The 17,444-nt window shown below is 30.3% G+C and overlaps 1 protein-coding gene and 1 long non-coding RNA gene across 8 annotated transcripts in view; one reads left to right on the forward strand and one right to left on the reverse strand.

The window, feature by feature from the left end:
* LOC128389352 (potassium voltage-gated channel protein eag-like) overlaps nt 1-17,444 on the reverse strand; it is a 61,839-nt gene that overhangs the window by 5,237 nt on the left and 39,158 nt on the right. Inside the window, exons 3-8 of the mRNA XM_053348914.1 lie at nt 9,118-9,351; nt 7,840-8,093; nt 5,896-6,104; nt 1,198-1,384; nt 872-1,108; nt 570-768 (exon numbers count right to left, since the gene is read on the reverse strand). Of these exons, the coding sequence (XP_053204889.1) occupies nt 570-768; nt 872-1,108; nt 1,198-1,384; nt 5,896-6,104; nt 7,840-8,093; nt 9,118-9,351 (1,320 nt within the window). The remainder of the gene's footprint in view (nt 1-569; nt 769-871; nt 1,109-1,197; nt 1,385-5,895; nt 6,105-7,839; nt 8,094-9,117; nt 9,352-17,444) is intronic.
* Nucleotides 6,104-15,193, forward strand: LOC128389353 (uncharacterized). 7 transcript variants are annotated; one of them, XR_008325453.1, is made up of 10 exons: nt 6,104-6,376; nt 6,463-6,720; nt 6,825-7,051; nt 7,153-8,379; nt 8,451-8,787; nt 8,998-9,224; nt 9,938-10,680; nt 11,338-13,331; nt 13,730-14,266; nt 14,897-15,193. It is a non-coding gene; the product is annotated as an uncharacterized LOC128389353 (long non-coding RNA). The 7 variants fall into 7 exon arrangements; XR_008325452.1 differs by lacking the exon at nt 14,897-15,193 and having other exon boundaries at nt 11,338-11,657; nt 12,181-13,331; nt 13,730-14,872; XR_008325451.1 differs by lacking the exon at nt 14,897-15,193 and having other exon boundaries at nt 9,938-10,389; nt 10,461-10,680; nt 13,730-14,872.

Consider the following 17,444-nt stretch of genomic DNA (forward strand, 5'->3'; position numbering starts at 1 on the left):
AGAGGAGGTTTTCATGAGTGTTTTGTGGATTAACAAGTGAAAATTATTATCAAGGTGAAGGTGGAAAATAATAAGATAATGATAAAAGCAACGAAGGTCTTATAATGGTTGAAATTCATGATGACAGGGTGGGAAAAGGATGAGGTAGAGGTGGGAATTGAATATATACATGGTGGAGAAATGTTTACTTTAACAGGGAAAATTATTCTTCTCATTTTCAATCTTCATTCCAATTTTCCAACCTCACGCTTTTATCATCATTCTGATTGATGAATTCATGATAAGTTGAGATACTTTATATTAGTCAATGAATCAATATTCCAATAGATTCAAGATTGAAGTCTTTTCCCCTTTTCATATTACATGAATTTCAATTGAACTTCAATTGACAACAAGAGAGAGAGAGAGAGAGAGGAAGAGGTTGATGAAAATGTGAAATGTTCTAACCATTTCCGTTGAAATCGATCATGACGATTTCTCTTTGAACGTGATACTCAATATGAATGGTTGATTAGCTGATTTTTTTTCATATTTATGTTGATAATATTTTTACGGGAAAATGATCTTACCTCCAATGATCATCATACAAATTGTGAAAACTTTTTCATTATCCGTTTCTGGGGCAACGTTACCAAATCCAACGCTTGTCATACAAGTCATGGTAAAATATAAGGCGGTAACATACATGGTGCCCCTTTGTGGGCCACCAGTAAGTTCAGGTCTCATGGTTATACTTGTGGTATCGGTCACAGTGAAATTAAATGGTTGCTAATTAGAAAAGGTTATTTGTAAAAATAAAGACGATGAGAATTGAGAGAAATAAACACTCAACAAGTTGAGAAAAGAATTGATTTTCTTTTTCAATATTTACCTTGGTGATATTTCCAAGTTTCCAAAGCCAACCATAGACATAACCATTTTCGGCATCCGATCGACCGATACTGTACCAAATACAGGCCAACCAGTGGGCAACCAACATATAAAAACACAGAAGTAAAATGAGCATCGCGGCTCCATACTCGAGGTAACGATCCAATTTACGGACAACCCGACCAAGACGAAGGAGTCGAACCACTTTAAGAGCACTGAAAAGACTTCCTATTCCTTGCTGTTAGTTACAAGGGGCAGAGAGAGAGGGACAAATATCCAAATTAGAACAAAAAAATCGAGGCAAAATCGATCATATCATTTACTTACTTCTTCAACATCATCAAAGGCATTGAAAATATCATAAGGTAGGCACGATAAAAGGTCAATTATGAACCAACTCTTGAGATAGTTCATACGGATTATTTTAGGATCTGAAACGACCTCACCTCCCGGTCCGACAAATGTTGTATGAAAATTGAGCACAATGTCAATAAAAAATATGACATCAACAATACTGTAAACAATTAACAAGAAAAGTTAATTACAATGTTAAAGAAAAATATATTTACCAAATCACCGAAAGAAAAAAAAGTTAAATCTTGTTACCGAAAAGTTTTTTTTTCTCCCGTTATATTTGTTATATACAATTCGATATTCTAATCAATTGATTCCTAATCTTAATTGGATTCACAATCATGACTTTCTAATTAGAACTAATTAAAGGAAAACCCTTTTAATTAAGTTTCTAGTTAATCTCATGAGAGTTTTAATTGTTTACATTGAAGAGAAGGATAAATGTCATGATTAATATTAACATTATTTTAATTCCAGATAAATTATTCAATATTCACAAATAATCAGATGATAATAAAAAGTAGTTAAGCTTTCACATTGATAATTTAATATTGTCAAGATGCAATTATCACTACAATTTAATATGATTAACTAATTAAATCATTAATGAACTTTGATTACATTGGTCAAAGTTAATCTTTTTGTTTGTTTTTATATTTCATCTTGAAAGTAATTAACTTGAAAACAACAACAATTAACAATCTAATAGAGATATTGATCATGTTCACTAATTAATTGTTACCTTAATCAACAGTTTAGTTTAATTATGATGATGATTGTCGTTCCTTGATTAACTTTAATAGATTGTTATTCCAGTTAGAAACGATTAGAGTAAATTGTCATGATGGAATCTAATTTTTTTCTGTTGTTCTTTTACACCCAATTCGTTTTCTTGATGATTAACAAGTGAAAAGTAAATTAAATTATCAATTGAATCAAGAATTAAATTAAATTACACATGAAATGTAACAACTTAATATGTTCATCATCATGATAATAATGTAATCAACTTCAATGAACAATATAATTATTCTGATGGAAAGTTTATCTTACTGTGAATTGTTATTTTTTATTCTTCTTCCAATTCGAAACATTTCAGAACTTTGGTTTTTTTTTTCTTATTCTCTTGAACTTCTTGTAAACTGATGGAGTGAAAAAGTTCTGAAATTCTGTTCTAACAGGGAGGCGATGTTTTCATGGAAATGAATGAAAACCTTGAAGGCAATTCTGAGAGAAGGATAATTTTGAGTCTTTCTCATGAAAACAGAGGAAAAGGTTTGACATGATGATGATGATTTACCCTGGGATGTAGATGAGAATTCATAAGATGAGATTCATGATGAGGAAATTATTTAGTTCAATTGTGATGAACAATGAATTTGAGATCTGATTCATGATGGTTGATAATCATGGGGTTGGGGTTTGAGCTTTTGATTTGTTTCAATTTCTGATTAACATTCAACATGAATAATCTGATAACCATGATGATTATGATTATTCAGAGGGAGATAAAAAGGATTCAAGATGGGAGCGAGGATTTTCATCTCTCTCTCTCTCTCTCTCATCCTCATTTCTAATTCAATTCTGATCTGAATGATAAACAAAATCTATCAATCATTTCAAAGATAAGTTAAAGTTTGAGATGAACCTTTGTTCCTCTTAATCATTAATTCATCGTCTTCCATCATGAGTTACATGATAATAGAATAAAAATTAGCAATCAGATTAAATCAATGAAATCGATAATTGGTTTACTTCACTAATCAAAATCTAAATTCACAATTTCATCCATACTTTTGAATGAAACCTTAAATCCCCATGAATTGTGAATCTTTCTAGTTCATCCTGAAAAAAAGTCCCACGATGATTATCGTTATCATGATAATCACCACCATGAATGTAAACTCATTTACAAGAAAAAGTATGTTAATTCAATGGGGATTGTGTAAGAGAAATTCCATCTAAAAGTTCATATGAAACTAATATCATGAAGTAAATGGAAATAAACTGAACTGAAAAACATGATAAGCACCAAGCGAAAGTGAATATACAATTTCCAGAGTAATAAAAGAAGAAAAAAAATTCCATTTTATCGAATGGACAATTTAGTGTTCTCATTGAATAATTTCATGAAGAGAGAGAGAGAGAGAGAGAGAGAGAGAGAGAGAGAGAGAGAGAGAGAGAGAGCAGTATAAATTTTCCTGAATTCTGAGTCAAAATCAGTTGTCGTTGATAAAAAAGCAATAATGATAATGATAGTGTTACATTCTGATTATGATGATGATTGTATCATGAAAAAGCCACTTAATCGTTTGAAACTGAATCTAGAACAGTTTCCTCTTCAATTTTGGGTGGAAAACTTTTTTCCATCATGAAAAAAATATTATACTCTCCTCATGCTTGGTGTTTATATATAAATTTTATGTAACTTTCAATGGCTACTGTTTAATACTAATAATAGTTTACCAACAGTTTCAATCAAAAGTAAATAAACAACAATGAACAAGTATATTAACCGTTGATTGTTACACTTACATCAAATTCAATGTTGATCATTATTATCATGAATTCTTACTCTTCAGAATATTTTCCCTCAATTTTTGCTTCGATTCAATAGAAAAAGCATCAAATGATGACTACGAATGATATTCACACCTTATTGTTACAGTTTTATCACCAATCTTATTATTCACCAATGACCATGATGATATTTTCTGTTTGGAATCTGAATTGGAATATTTTTCAGAACTTTTTCCCTCGCTACAATTCCTGGATCATTTAATCAGCCAGAGAGTTTCGAATATCTTTCAAGTTTGATTTCATCTCTCAGATATGATAATCATGGCGATTCTCAGCCTAAACATGATACTTGTCTTCTCAGTTTTTTGATTGGTTCGTCAGTTTAATTATCATTGATTGAATTTTAATTGTTTCCTCAACAAAGATACTTAAAAATAATCCAACAATTAACCTGATTTACTGACGAAATGAAAGAAGAAAATTTTTTGCCCAAACAGTTAATTAACTTAATTGTGATTAATTAATCACCTAGAAAATTGACCAATAGATTCAAGTATGAACTATGAAATGGAACAGCGAAAAAAAAACCTAGACCAACGATTTTCACTCCATGAGAGTGATATGAGCTTATTATTAGAACTTTAATCGATATCAACCGAAGAGAGAGAGAGAGAGATGAGGAACTCGACATTGTCCTAATTCTGTTGATAGATAATGATCCTGATTCCATCTCATCACCATGAACTGTTTCTATTTTTGGAAACTAGATCAAACCTTTCATCTGAACAAAAGATGATAGAAAGAGAGAGAACGAGAGAGAGAGAGAGAGAGACGGTAACGAAAAGATCTAGAACAAAGTTCGAAGTCTCGAAAAAGTTATATTTAGATATCGGTTCTAAAAATGAATCCCAATCATCGAGAGGAAATTGATTGGGAATCGCTTGGAGTGATAACTAGAATTGAATTAAAAATAAAACTATTCACTTAACGCTAATCAATGAATACAATTTAATGTCAACAATTAAAATCAATCACATTTATGTATAGATGAAAATTTTTCACCACCAATCAATTAGACTTGGTTGATTATAATCATTGATTGTTTCACTTATACATACATATAAATGGCTACTTGCTTTCTGATATTATAACAATTTATTAATACCTTCAGGCTAAATAACAGATAAATTATATAAACTAAACATTTAACCAAGATAATTAAATGATAGTTGAAGCTAAATCAGTTGGATATTTATATCATTTGATTGTTTATTTTAGTTTTGAATGAAACTTTTTTTTTCACCCTTCATGTTGATTTAGTAATTGCGATTTGTGATTATTTCCTATTAATTTGTTCATCTCATGATTGATTAGATTCACTTTCCTCAAGGTAAATCATCATGATTATTAACTGATTCAATTGATTTAACAAAAACTTTCTCTCCACAATTAGAGTTACTTTTTTTTCATTTAGAAAATCAATTTTTTCAACTCTTGTAGATTATGAAACGATCCCAACGGTTAATTGTTCAACTTAATGAAGTTCATTTTGTTTACATCAATTGTTTTCTGTTAATTAATTTGTGTTTTTTGTTTTCGAATTTAACCAAATTGTTTGTATTGGTTTTCTCGTTTTCTGCTAATTGTTTGTTGGATTTGTAATAATTAGCGATCGGCAAAAGGAAAATATAATTAACACTTTTCTCCTCTGATCTTCTGTTTCTCTTTCGACCATTTTTTGAATGTTTAATTTTTGTTTCTCTTTTGTTTCTATTTACTACTAATTGTCACTAATTAAAGTGAAAGAATATTAATCAACAATTAATTAGGTAAGTAGTTACATTATCCATGTTAAATTTGTATTCTATTTGTTTCCATTACCCTTTTGGTCTAAGAACAATTTGAATTGATTTTGTTTTTCTATTCTTTTATAGGAGAGGAAAAGGAAATTAACAGCCAACACCCTTTACAATGGTTCGGAGACTGTTGACTTATGATGATGTTCAGACGATTAATTGTAAAGTAGAGAAGTGACCAAATCAATGAGACAGTTTAACATGGTATTTAGGTGTGATCATTTGTAGAGAGACTTTTTTCTTTTCGGTTGGTGTGGAAAATGGTGAGATTAACATGGTATTTTAATCAACTTACCTGTCAAGGACAAGTAGGCTAACATCGTCCGATGTTTTATTCTTGAATGCAACATTAAATGGTACCATAATGGCAGTGTAAAAGGTCAAGCAAAGAATTATCCAATCCCAAATTGCTTTGAAAGCACAATAGTGAAGTAAAATGTGTGGAGGAGTTTTTGGTGCTTCTTGACGGTATTGGGGAAGAACATCCGAGTTTAAGGTCATCAACTGATGATCGTAATAATGAGAAAGTTTCCAAAGGTCATCAAGTGATAATCATTTTTGTAACATGTAAACAAAACATTTATAGACACGCAGAGAGAAAGAGTCAGAGACACATTTACAAGGCCAATTAGATGTCATTAAGATGGAGATTATCACCATTAAACCAGAAGAAAATCCCATAAGATGTAACAAGTTGAAAGTTAATTTGTTTTCGTTGGTTTAAGATGTAAAGACAGAGAGCCAGAAAAAGACAAGGAAAAGAAAGAAAGAAAAAGGTAAAATTACTTTCTAAATATAATTTAGTTCTTTTCTCATGTTCGCTTAACGATTTTACTCAATTTTCTATTCTTTTTTCTTTTAGCTTCTTTATAATGGAAGAGAATCATCTTTAAGTCTCATGTATCTTGGATTATTAGTCTATCTTTGTGGATAAAGAATCAACCTGTGGACGTGAAAATCTTGTTACAACTAATGAAACATTCAACAGTTACAGTATTCAGTGTAAGGAATTATTTGGATTCTTCTCTTCATCTTTAAACTAAATGCCGTTAATTATGTTTGGTGATTGTTTAATTATTGATTATTTACTTGTTTTCTTATTGACCTCAAATAACAGATTGTAAGTTGAGCAAAGAAATCAGAAATTTAATTGAGAATTGTTTCTCTCTCTCTCTCTCTTCATTAATTAATCAATTTTATTTTTTTTCTCGCTGGGATTCAAAGGTGAAAACGTCAAGATCAGATTTTTGTTTGACTTTGGAAAATATTAATATTTCATTAACTCTGTTCCGGTTTAATTGTAATCAAGGCTTAATATGATATTGAACTCAATTTCATGTCAGGAATATACAGAATATACTGAAGCTGCTGGAATAATTAATTATTCGACTTTTATTTTTTGTCATACTAAACACTAACTATCAATAACTTTACATATAATATGGAATCAGGTAAATTCAGTTAATAATTATGGTTTTTGATGACATGTATACACTTAATTAATTTGCTAACTAACTTGATTAGTTTTCTCTCTCTCTCTCTCTCTCTCTAGAATTGAAATCTATTTAATAGATACAAAATGACCCTTTTAAATATGTACTTTCGTGCTTGACCAACCATCTTTTAATTGATCAACCAACCAAACAATCAACACACACAAGAAATGGACCCAAACATTAAAAACATACACATAACCTACATTTTCGAAACAAGGAAAATGCTGAAGACATAAAGAGAGAGAGAGAGAGAGAGAGAGAGAGAGAGAGGATAACTCAAGGAATTGAATATCCATCCCTAGTTTAATCCTATGGAAAATTATAATCATCAACTAATTGTGTAATGTGTTAATTTAACCCTTATTGTTAGTAAATTGCCATTTATTATGGGTAATATTACAATAACTTGACTGTTGGTGTTAAATGCAGAGGGGTAAATGCTAAAAGGAAGAGGAAAAGGAGGAGAATCAGTGATTTGTTTTCTGTTTATGACGAGATTAATGAAACAAAACACAAAAGAATGTAAATCAATTATTATTCTGGGTTAAATTGTACATTTCCGCTGATTTTTTGGCATTGTTTCAAATGCGAAGGATATTTATATTAATACATATTTCATCATGATGACTTACAATCAACTTGAAAGAAAACAGATGAAGAAAAGCTCAAAAGAAAAGGATTTAGTCTATGGTGGAGTTCGTGGTGATGAAAAAAGAATATCGATATAATTTGATGATACTCACATGACCCAAGCTCGATTGTTTGGAAGGTTCAGCTTTAATAATTGGAATATGGGATGAAAATTGTTGCGCCAAAACAGATCGACTTCGAGTAACTGATCGTGCAAGCCTAGCAAATTTGCTAAGTCCTTTACTGGCATCATCTTCAATCGGCTGTTTTAGTGCGGTTATATCTCGAAATGTGAGCAAAAATAGTACCACAACGTCTTTCTCATTCTTAATTGGAGCAATGTGCAATAGAAGCCATAATGGTGTACCTGATTGGAATTAATTTGATGGATTTTATTTGGTTGACCAACGAGAAAAGTAATAATAACAATAATGACCAATTCAAGTTATACACACAAGAAGAAAAAAGGAAGAGAGAGAAAATTGTATCAAGTTAATCTGGTTAACACATTGATTGTGTCAAAAAAAGAAAGTGAAACTTGTTATCTTAATCATAATCATCATCTAAATACATTATGTTAGTTTGATGATGAGATAATTTCAACTACATTTAAAACCATAAACTGAAAATAAGTGGACTTATAACACGGAATGGTTAGTATATATATAATATAAATGAACTGTAAAGTCTTTACAAATAATTATATTTGATCAAATGGCCCCAGGCAAAGTTTTATCATGATTACAGGTTTCGAAATCGATTTACCTTTGGATGGAGGAAAAAAAATATCATACAACAAGTAAAGCCAATTACTATTATCATCATCATCGCTATTATCAATTGAGGTCACAGGTAGTGAGGACTTTGCAATATACACATAACGGATATTATACCTGAGTACGAATTGGTCTTGGAATTTTCTTTTACCTTTCTTTCTGGTGATTATATTTCATGATATTTCATAACTTTCTCTATCATCAACTCCAGATCAATTGGAGAGAGAGAGAGAAAAAAAATCAATTTTTTCAGGGATTTTTTAAAAGTCTCTCTCCTGTCAAAAGGTAAGTTTACTAACTAATACATTTATATCATGACAAGGGTTCTTGATTAGCTTCATTGTTGTTTGATCAACTTCAACATTCACTAAATTTCAAGAACTTTTTTTTCAGAAATATAAATGATTCCCATGTTTGAAGATTATTAATATTTACCAATGACTTTGTAGATTTGAAATTATCTCTAATGATGTTTTTTCTCTCATCAACCTCTAGGGTAGAGTTTATGTTGTTCTTTATTTTATTTTTTTTGATTCTATGGCATAATTATAATGATACAATTTTCTTGGAAATGGAAAGAAAAAGTTGTCCCCTCAAATATTTGGTTGAACTTACGATTTTTCTTATAAAGAAGTATCTCAAATTGTTCCATTGAATGATTGTCCAGTGCATTCTCAATCTTGGATATGGTCGCTTTATCTGTCATCTCACCGTACATGAAGGTACATCGGCAACTTTTCTGCATAACTTCAGCCCGATTGTAGCCTGAAATTTTGCAGAAAGTTTCAGAACAATAGACAATCGGATAATCGACGATCTGAGCATTTGCCAAAAGGAAACTGCAATCAGCTGTTGAAGAAAGATTGAGAAAAAGAATATGTTCAAATTATCATGTTATATAACAAAATTACCTTCGAGATAATTATTAGATTAGACGAGATTTAGAAAAAGAAACAAAAGAAAAAGAGAAGAATTAAATTATTTTTTTTCTCTTTACTCTTTGATTAAGATTTATTATTATTATTATATCTCTGTTTCTATGTACTTTTCTCACATAGAGATATTGATCTTTTCTCTGTTTCTTGTTTTATGCAAATTTATTGTTCACAATCAACGTTTTTTTATATAAATTGTCATGAGAAATGGGATAAGTATTATTTGTCACTTTCCATTGAGAAAGATGGAAAAAAAACTTCTCTTAATTTGATTTGAACTTTTTTTTTCTCTCTTCTACTTCTCTAGTTGATTCTATTATCATTTCTACATAAATTCTTGTATTTTTCTCTGTGAGTGTTGAATAAACATCCACAAAGAGAAAGCGAAAGAGAGTAGAAGAGAGAAATATACTAATCCATGTTATCTTTGGAAAAAGAAAATAATTATTCGATTATATTTATGATACGATTTGCTCTTTCTCTCTGTTTTTCTCTCTCAGGAAACAATGTTCAAAACTCTGATGACGATAAAGAGGAAGAGGAAAGAGATTGAATAATCAATTCGTAGTAAAAGTGGATAACCCTAAGAACAGTTCAGTGACTCTCATTTTTGGTCATCATCTCATTTTACTCCTTTATTTTCATTATATCGTCTCTCTGACAATCTAATCATAACCATCTCATCAGCATACATACTGATAATGTGAATGAGTAGGAGTTTCCAGTTATATAAAAACAATAATATCGTTAATTTGTCGTTGGAAAGACCCTTAACAAGTCAATGTTGACCAGTGAATTGGTCAGCAAATTAGAGTAACATTAATACTATTAATTAATTGGATACAATATATTATATGGTCAAGCCTTTTTAATACTTGGAAACACAATTGATGATAAAAATTTGATAATCGGCTTGACGATCAGTTTCATTTATCTTTGGTCACTATAAATGGTAAATGTTTTTTTTTGATGGACAAATGGACAATCATAACCAGCCTACTAATCAACTGATTCCTAACTCAGGATAATTTCATTGATCAGTGGAAAGTTGGTTTTTTTCCCTGGGAGTGAGTGGACATCCCAATTCTGCTATTACAAGTAAATCGGATTCCCTCCTTATGGAAGTTTATTTTTCCACTTTCGTTTCAAAGTCAATCTATTCTTCAAAAGATTCTTTCAACTGGAATAGCGAAAAAAAGATTATATTAATCCACAAAATCCACCGATTAATCGTAAATGATTAGTAAGTATATCAAATTCTTTTCTCAGAATTTTACATTTCCAGTTTGAAATTGAGCTCATATTCTCATGCACCATGCAAAAGAATTATAATATAATAGTTCGATGCTCTTTTTTTCCTTCTCTTTGAAAGATAAAATATTTATTAAGATTGATTCAAAATCATTCGCTATAAATACAACCAGAGAATAGAAAACTGTATTAATGGTGAATGTCCGTTCCGAGTTATATTTCCTCTTTCAGATCTCTATTTATCCTTTTTTGCCTCTCTATTTTATCATCATCTTTCTCCCTCATCATCTTTTACTACATCTCCCTAGAGACATCAGATACATGTATTATCCCTATGAGAAGAGGTTTTTCCCTTTTCTCCCTCTCTCCCTCTCTCGCGATATCATCGATTGAACCATCATCAACACAATCAATTGATTACACTTTTTCTTATTTTTTTATTCTTTTCATGAAGAACTCATTCTTTCCTTTCATTTCTCTCTCTCTCTCTCTCTCTCTCTCTCTCTCTCTCTCTCTCTCTCTCTCTCTCTCTTTCTCTTCTCTTTCTCTTTCTTTCTTTCTCTTTCTTTCTTTCTTTCTCTTTCTTTCTTTTTCTTCAACTTCTCATCATCATCTTCTGTCAACTTTTCAACGATGCATGATTGAGAAGTCAATAATGGAGGAGGCTCAATGAAATGTTTCAAACAAGTATCAGGGAGGAAAAAAATTAAGATATTTATGTAACCTTTGAATTACTCCCTGAATCTGATTCTCTCTCAGTTTCTCTCTGTCAATTGGTCATTTATTTGCTGTTTTTTTGGCAAAAAATCATCATAACATCAACAACCAGGAAGGAAAAATATATTCAAAGATGAGCTGATTGATTGAATAAAAACAAAGACGCTGATCGATGAGACCACCAGATTATATGTTTAGATAACCATAGAATTGGAGCAATAAAATGATCACCAATATAAAAAAAAGACTGAGGTATGAATAAGGATAAAAAAACTGATCGCTATGGTCAAGAATCAATCGGAGGAAAAAAAATGTTATTCTCATGAAAAAAGAGCCATCAAGACTTTTGACTATTCTTTTGGATTCTGATTGTTTCCAGTTGATGTTCCCAGTGGAGTATTATTATCATGAAAGTTAATATTATCGTTGATTATTGTCAATGAAGAAATAATAATAATAATGTTCTTCATGAGGAAATTTGAAAATGTAAAAATTGAACAATAACTTTGATCTGAAGCAGAAGAAGATTATGATGAAAGAGGAGGATAAGAGATCATCTTCTGGGAGAGGATGTTGATAATGATGATACTGGTACATTGGGCTGAAGAGTGATAGATATTTATTATATTCATAACGATGGAGAGATTTATGTTTGTTGTGTTGCAACTGGAAATCAAATCTGATGAATGATTTCACTTTTGTAGACAATTTTTCATGTTAACGAAAACGAAGTAACTATTTTATCATCATTTTACTTTTCCTTTTCTTTATTCAGTTTTTTTGCTTCAGAATGGATGGTCAAATGGTCAAGAATTCACATGAATCATGATGGAATATTGAAAATGAAAGATGAAACTCAGATTAACTCGTTGATCTTTTCATTTACTTTCTTTAAAGGATGAAAATGATGATGATCAACATCAAGATTCCCGACGATAATGATCTTCTATTAATACTTGGAGAATTGATATTTCTTGATTTGAATGAAACTGCAGATTCTTTTGGTTTCCTCGTCATCAAAAAATGGCGAAAATATTAATATCAGCATCGTTATCATCATTGTCATCTCTCTACAACCATGGATGAGGAAAAGTGTCTCAAGTTTTATCACCATGAGAATGATATATTGACAGAAATGGATTCAAATTTCACAAGACAAGAGGAAAAGAAAGAGAGAGAGAGAGAGAGAGAGATGAAGATGACAACAACGAAAATTGGAAGATAAAGATTACAAAGAGACTCTACTAAAAAAAGATGAGGAAGAGACAGGAAGATGTAACTGATTTCCCGTGAAGAGAATCTTCATCTTTTCATCTCTTTATTTTCACTCACTCGAAACTTGGAAAACATTTTGATGCAGATCTTTTAGAATGTCGAACTGATTTTATCTTGTTCGATCTCTAATTTTCTGTACTTGTCTTCTTCTATCGTTTTTCACTTTCTTTCGACTTTTATCATCATTGAGTATTCTTACCGTGTGGTGTAAAGATAATGATGATGATAAGAGAAAAGAATAAGAAGAAGAAGATGACAAAAGTGAAGAAAAAGCATGAGAGTAAAATATGGAAAAACGAAGAAAAAAAAATAGTCTGAACATGAACTTGGAACATCAACTGAATTCTAGATTAAAGGTGTTGTCTCCCTGGTCTTCCTTTGAAAAGCATTAACCCAATTCTGATGATGGGGTGAACATGAGTAACACTCATGGAGATAATAATAATGATGATGAAGATAATCACCATCATAATGAGAGAGTAAGAGAAGGTAAAAGTCTCTTTATCTTTCAAAATGAAAGGCAAGTTGTTGACCAAGCATGAGAATTATAATAATAACCATGATGGAATTGAAATACCAAGAATGCTCCTGATAACAATTAGATTCCAGATAATAATCAATGATGATGAACACAATTTAAGGATATGAAAGGTAAGATGAACAATTTTTACCTGTCAATTTAACCGGTTAAATAATATTCACTTGATGATGATTAGTATATTTAATCACCAACAATTTACTTGTCAATGTCTTTGGAATACAAACTTTCATATCTTATATTATTAAGTTTATATAAGATATTAAATAATTGATTCCAAGTTTGATATGAACCTTAAATGTTTACACAAAATTAATCATCATCAATAATTGATTAACTTTAATAGTTAAACAATTTATATAATCAACATGAGAAATGGTTAACGTACAGAACTACAATTGAATTAATATCCACGAATGACTAAAAGATATGTGAATGAATATCATGAAAATGAACAAATGAATTGGTGGTGAACTTTTTTTTAATTGTTTCTTTTTCATTCCTTCAACAGCAATAATAATCTTACTATTCTGATGTCGAGATACAGTTTGGATTGTGAATATTCATCGTCATGGTAAAGATTATCATCTATAAGTTTGACACTTGATGAAGATAATCAACAGGAATTAGTTGTAATCATTTTCGTTGATTGTTGGTGTTGATTGAAAGGAGAGACAAAAAAGTTTCTGTAACAATAATAAGACTGAAGAAAACAACAAAAACGATCAGAATGAGATGAGATTAAAGGATTTTCATCTCTCCATCTTTTTTACGAACATCATCTTCCTTGTCATCTCCATCATCTTCATCTTCATCTTCATCTTCATCATCTTCTCTTTATCTTTGAAATCGATATTGAACCATTTTCCTGTTCTCATGAAATCCATGTAAATTTTCAACTTGAACATGACATAAGAAGGAGATTCTATTCTGGAAAAAGTGATAACTTGTGTTAGAGAAGATGATTTTTCAACATCATCTCTCTGGAAACGGAAACCCAAGCAAGAGCATGATGATGATGTAAATTTTTATTTACATGTTACAAAAGGTAAACAAACAAATGACAATAAAGAAGACAGAAAAGGAATAAAGATAATCAGTGAAAAAAGTAAGATGATAAACAAAAGAAGAGAAAAAAATTTCCTCATCATTTTTATCATGGAAAATTTTCACTTAATCTTTGTTGAAACAATTTTCATGATAAATTCAAAGTTCAAGGCTCGTTGGAATGGATGAAAGTTGATTGGATGTCTACAATTGGGTGAGTTGTACAATCAACCCAAGAAAAACATGATAACCTGAAGTAAAAAAAAGGTAACCCTGTTAATTTGCCTGGTATATTATTTTGTGTTTACCTTGTATATTAATATTATTTACCTGTGTGTTCATGGTGTGTGTGTGTCTATTATTTGTTCAGAGGTTACCATGATGATAAAGGTGAAAATTGTAAGAAAATTTGAGTTAATGTTTCTTAAATAATCTATGGAAATTAATAATAATGATTATCAAATCTTAGAATCGATGGATTTTTTTTTACCTTTTCAGGTAAAAAAATTTCAAATTTATTTTCTCTTTCATCTTTTGTTCGTGGCTCAATTCAATTTTCATTCATTCTCATGTTTTTCTTTAAAAATTTTCTTCCTTTTCTCTTCTTCTTCCATGTGACCTAAATAATAAGGTTTACAATTGCCAAGGAATAATAATGATGATGAGAATAAACAATATCATATATATTATATTATTCAATGAATTGTATAAGAAGGAGGTGGAAAAGGAATCGCAACAAAGATTTTCGGTGAAATATTAGTTTCAATTCATTTGCTTTTATCATTTTCCATTCAATTTTATATAAGGAAATTTTCTCTCTCTGAATTTATTTTCCATCATCTTAATCAGGTAAATAACACACATGAAATTTTGCATGTTATCATCATGTGTATAGCATTGTGATGATGGGATGAGAGAGAGAGAGAGAGAGAGATGATGATGAGGAGGATGAGACAACGAGGGAGAGTATAAAATGTTAACAGGTCGATGGTGAAGAAAATGATGAGAATCGGAATTGGAATCAAAAGTTATCATGATGCTGATGTTTTCGTTTCTTGCTTCTTCTTACATTTATTATTATTATTATTATTATTCAACGATTGAAACAGATTCATGATTTTTCAGGGTACATGGTGAGGATTCGTATGATTATTGTGATGATATGTTTGTATTGTCATTCTGATAACAGTTAGTTACTCTGTTGGAATGTGAAAGAGTAAAGGAAAAGCTAAAAATATTGAAGAAACAAATTTGATAGAAGAAGAAAAAAATTCAACCAACCATTTCGCTCACAATTTCACTCAGAATTTTCGGTGTAATGATTTTATTATTATATTTATCATGAAAATTGAATGTTTATCATGAACAATTTATATTTACATTTTTCTCTTTACCTTTTTTTTCACTCAGGTAAAAAAAAAGCAGAAAGGATTACATTTGAATTGAATTTAAATGGTTACATTTACTGTATTTTCATGGATACACAATTAAACTAAATCAATTCAATTAATCAATGAGTGTTGATGCCTGGATTTCATGATATTAATTCAATCATGATAAGATTGAAACTGTCCCTCTACAATATGCAATAGATAACAGAATCACCATGAGTTTATCCAAAGATTCCGATTCTGTTTATAATTCAATAATGATTATCAGAGCAAGACTAACATCTCATCATGAAGGAAAATAGGAGAAAACTCTTGCTCCATGAAAAACATGATGATTTTTTATCAACTTTCTTCTTCTTTCATTCAATTTTCAATTCTTATCATCATGTTATCATCACACCTTCACACACATGTTACTACATGAAGCTTCATCAATTGATATCCATGAAGCTACTAGTAAAATTATCATGTACTGACAAAAAAAAATGATATCACCCTGAAAATGATGTTACATGGGATTTGATTTTGTTTCCACCTCTGATTATTACAAGATGAACTTTTCGTTTTATTATCTCAAAAACAATTGAATTTTGAAATGAATAACTATCGGTTCAACTGATTTCGTTTTTGTATCAGCTTTTTTGTTTTCTGTTCTGAATTGTTATCCTTTACCAATAGATATGATCATGAATTGTTTCACAGAATTCAGGTGAGGGTGATTTAATTTTGATTAACGATTAATGACATTGGTGATTAACGTTGATAATTTGATATTTGATGCGAGATTGTTGGTTTTCATGTGGATGGAGGATCATGATGATGATGATTCTAGTGTTTTTTCCAGAACAATTGTTATCTTGACCTGAGAATTGAATCTGATTCTGATTCTGGGTTAACTGTTTTTACCTGTGTGTGTGTGTGTGTGTGCTCGTGGATCAAGGTGTTGATTTCAATGTAAGAATATTAACCCTCCACTAGAAATAGAAAGAGATAAGTTACCATGAGATCTCATGGTAACTCGAGTTAGAATTGAAAGAAAATGAATTCTCTGGTAAATATCATGAAAAAGAAGATGATGATGATGATAATCACGAAGATGTGAGACCTAAACGTAAGTTCATCTTTTGTTAATTTTCTTTTCTCATCATCATCGTATCTTCATCTTTTCCACCTCCTCAGGGATATCAATATATACTCACTAGAAAAGAAAAAGATTCATTTGGTGAGATAAAGTTCTGAAGGAGAGAGAGAGAGAGAGAGAGAGAGAGAGATAATTTTCTTCAACAAAGTTATCCACCAATTGTGTCTTGTATCATGTAACCATATTTTCACTCATGATTATAAATCTCACAAGCAGTAAAATCACAGATAAATATAATATCTTGATGATGAACTTTTCTCCCCGTTCCCAACAATGAATCAATCTCCAATCAATAGGAAATTGTGTTCTCATGGTAACCATTTTAATCAACCTTAATCAACAATAACAAATAATCAACACAGTTAACCAGTTAAAAATATCACCACACAGCATTCATATTAATATACAACACCCACTCAACCACCACAAGGAACACACAATATTTGGGTCAATATTTATTTTGATTACCTGGTTGAAATAACAATAAACATTTACAAAACCTTAATCAAATACATAATTGTTATTACCAAATGTAAACAATTAACCCTGTAGATGAAAATTATATCAGAATTGAAATATGTATGATTTATCATAACGATAATAATCATATTCATACTTGGTAAACATGATAAATTTCAAGTTCTGAT

This window comes from Panonychus citri, unplaced genomic scaffold, assembly GCF_014898815.1.
Source record: "Panonychus citri isolate SS breed McGregor unplaced genomic scaffold, ASM1489881v1 Contig00108, whole genome shotgun sequence".
NCBI classification, from domain to species: Eukaryota; Metazoa; Arthropoda; class Arachnida; order Trombidiformes; family Tetranychidae; genus Panonychus; species Panonychus citri.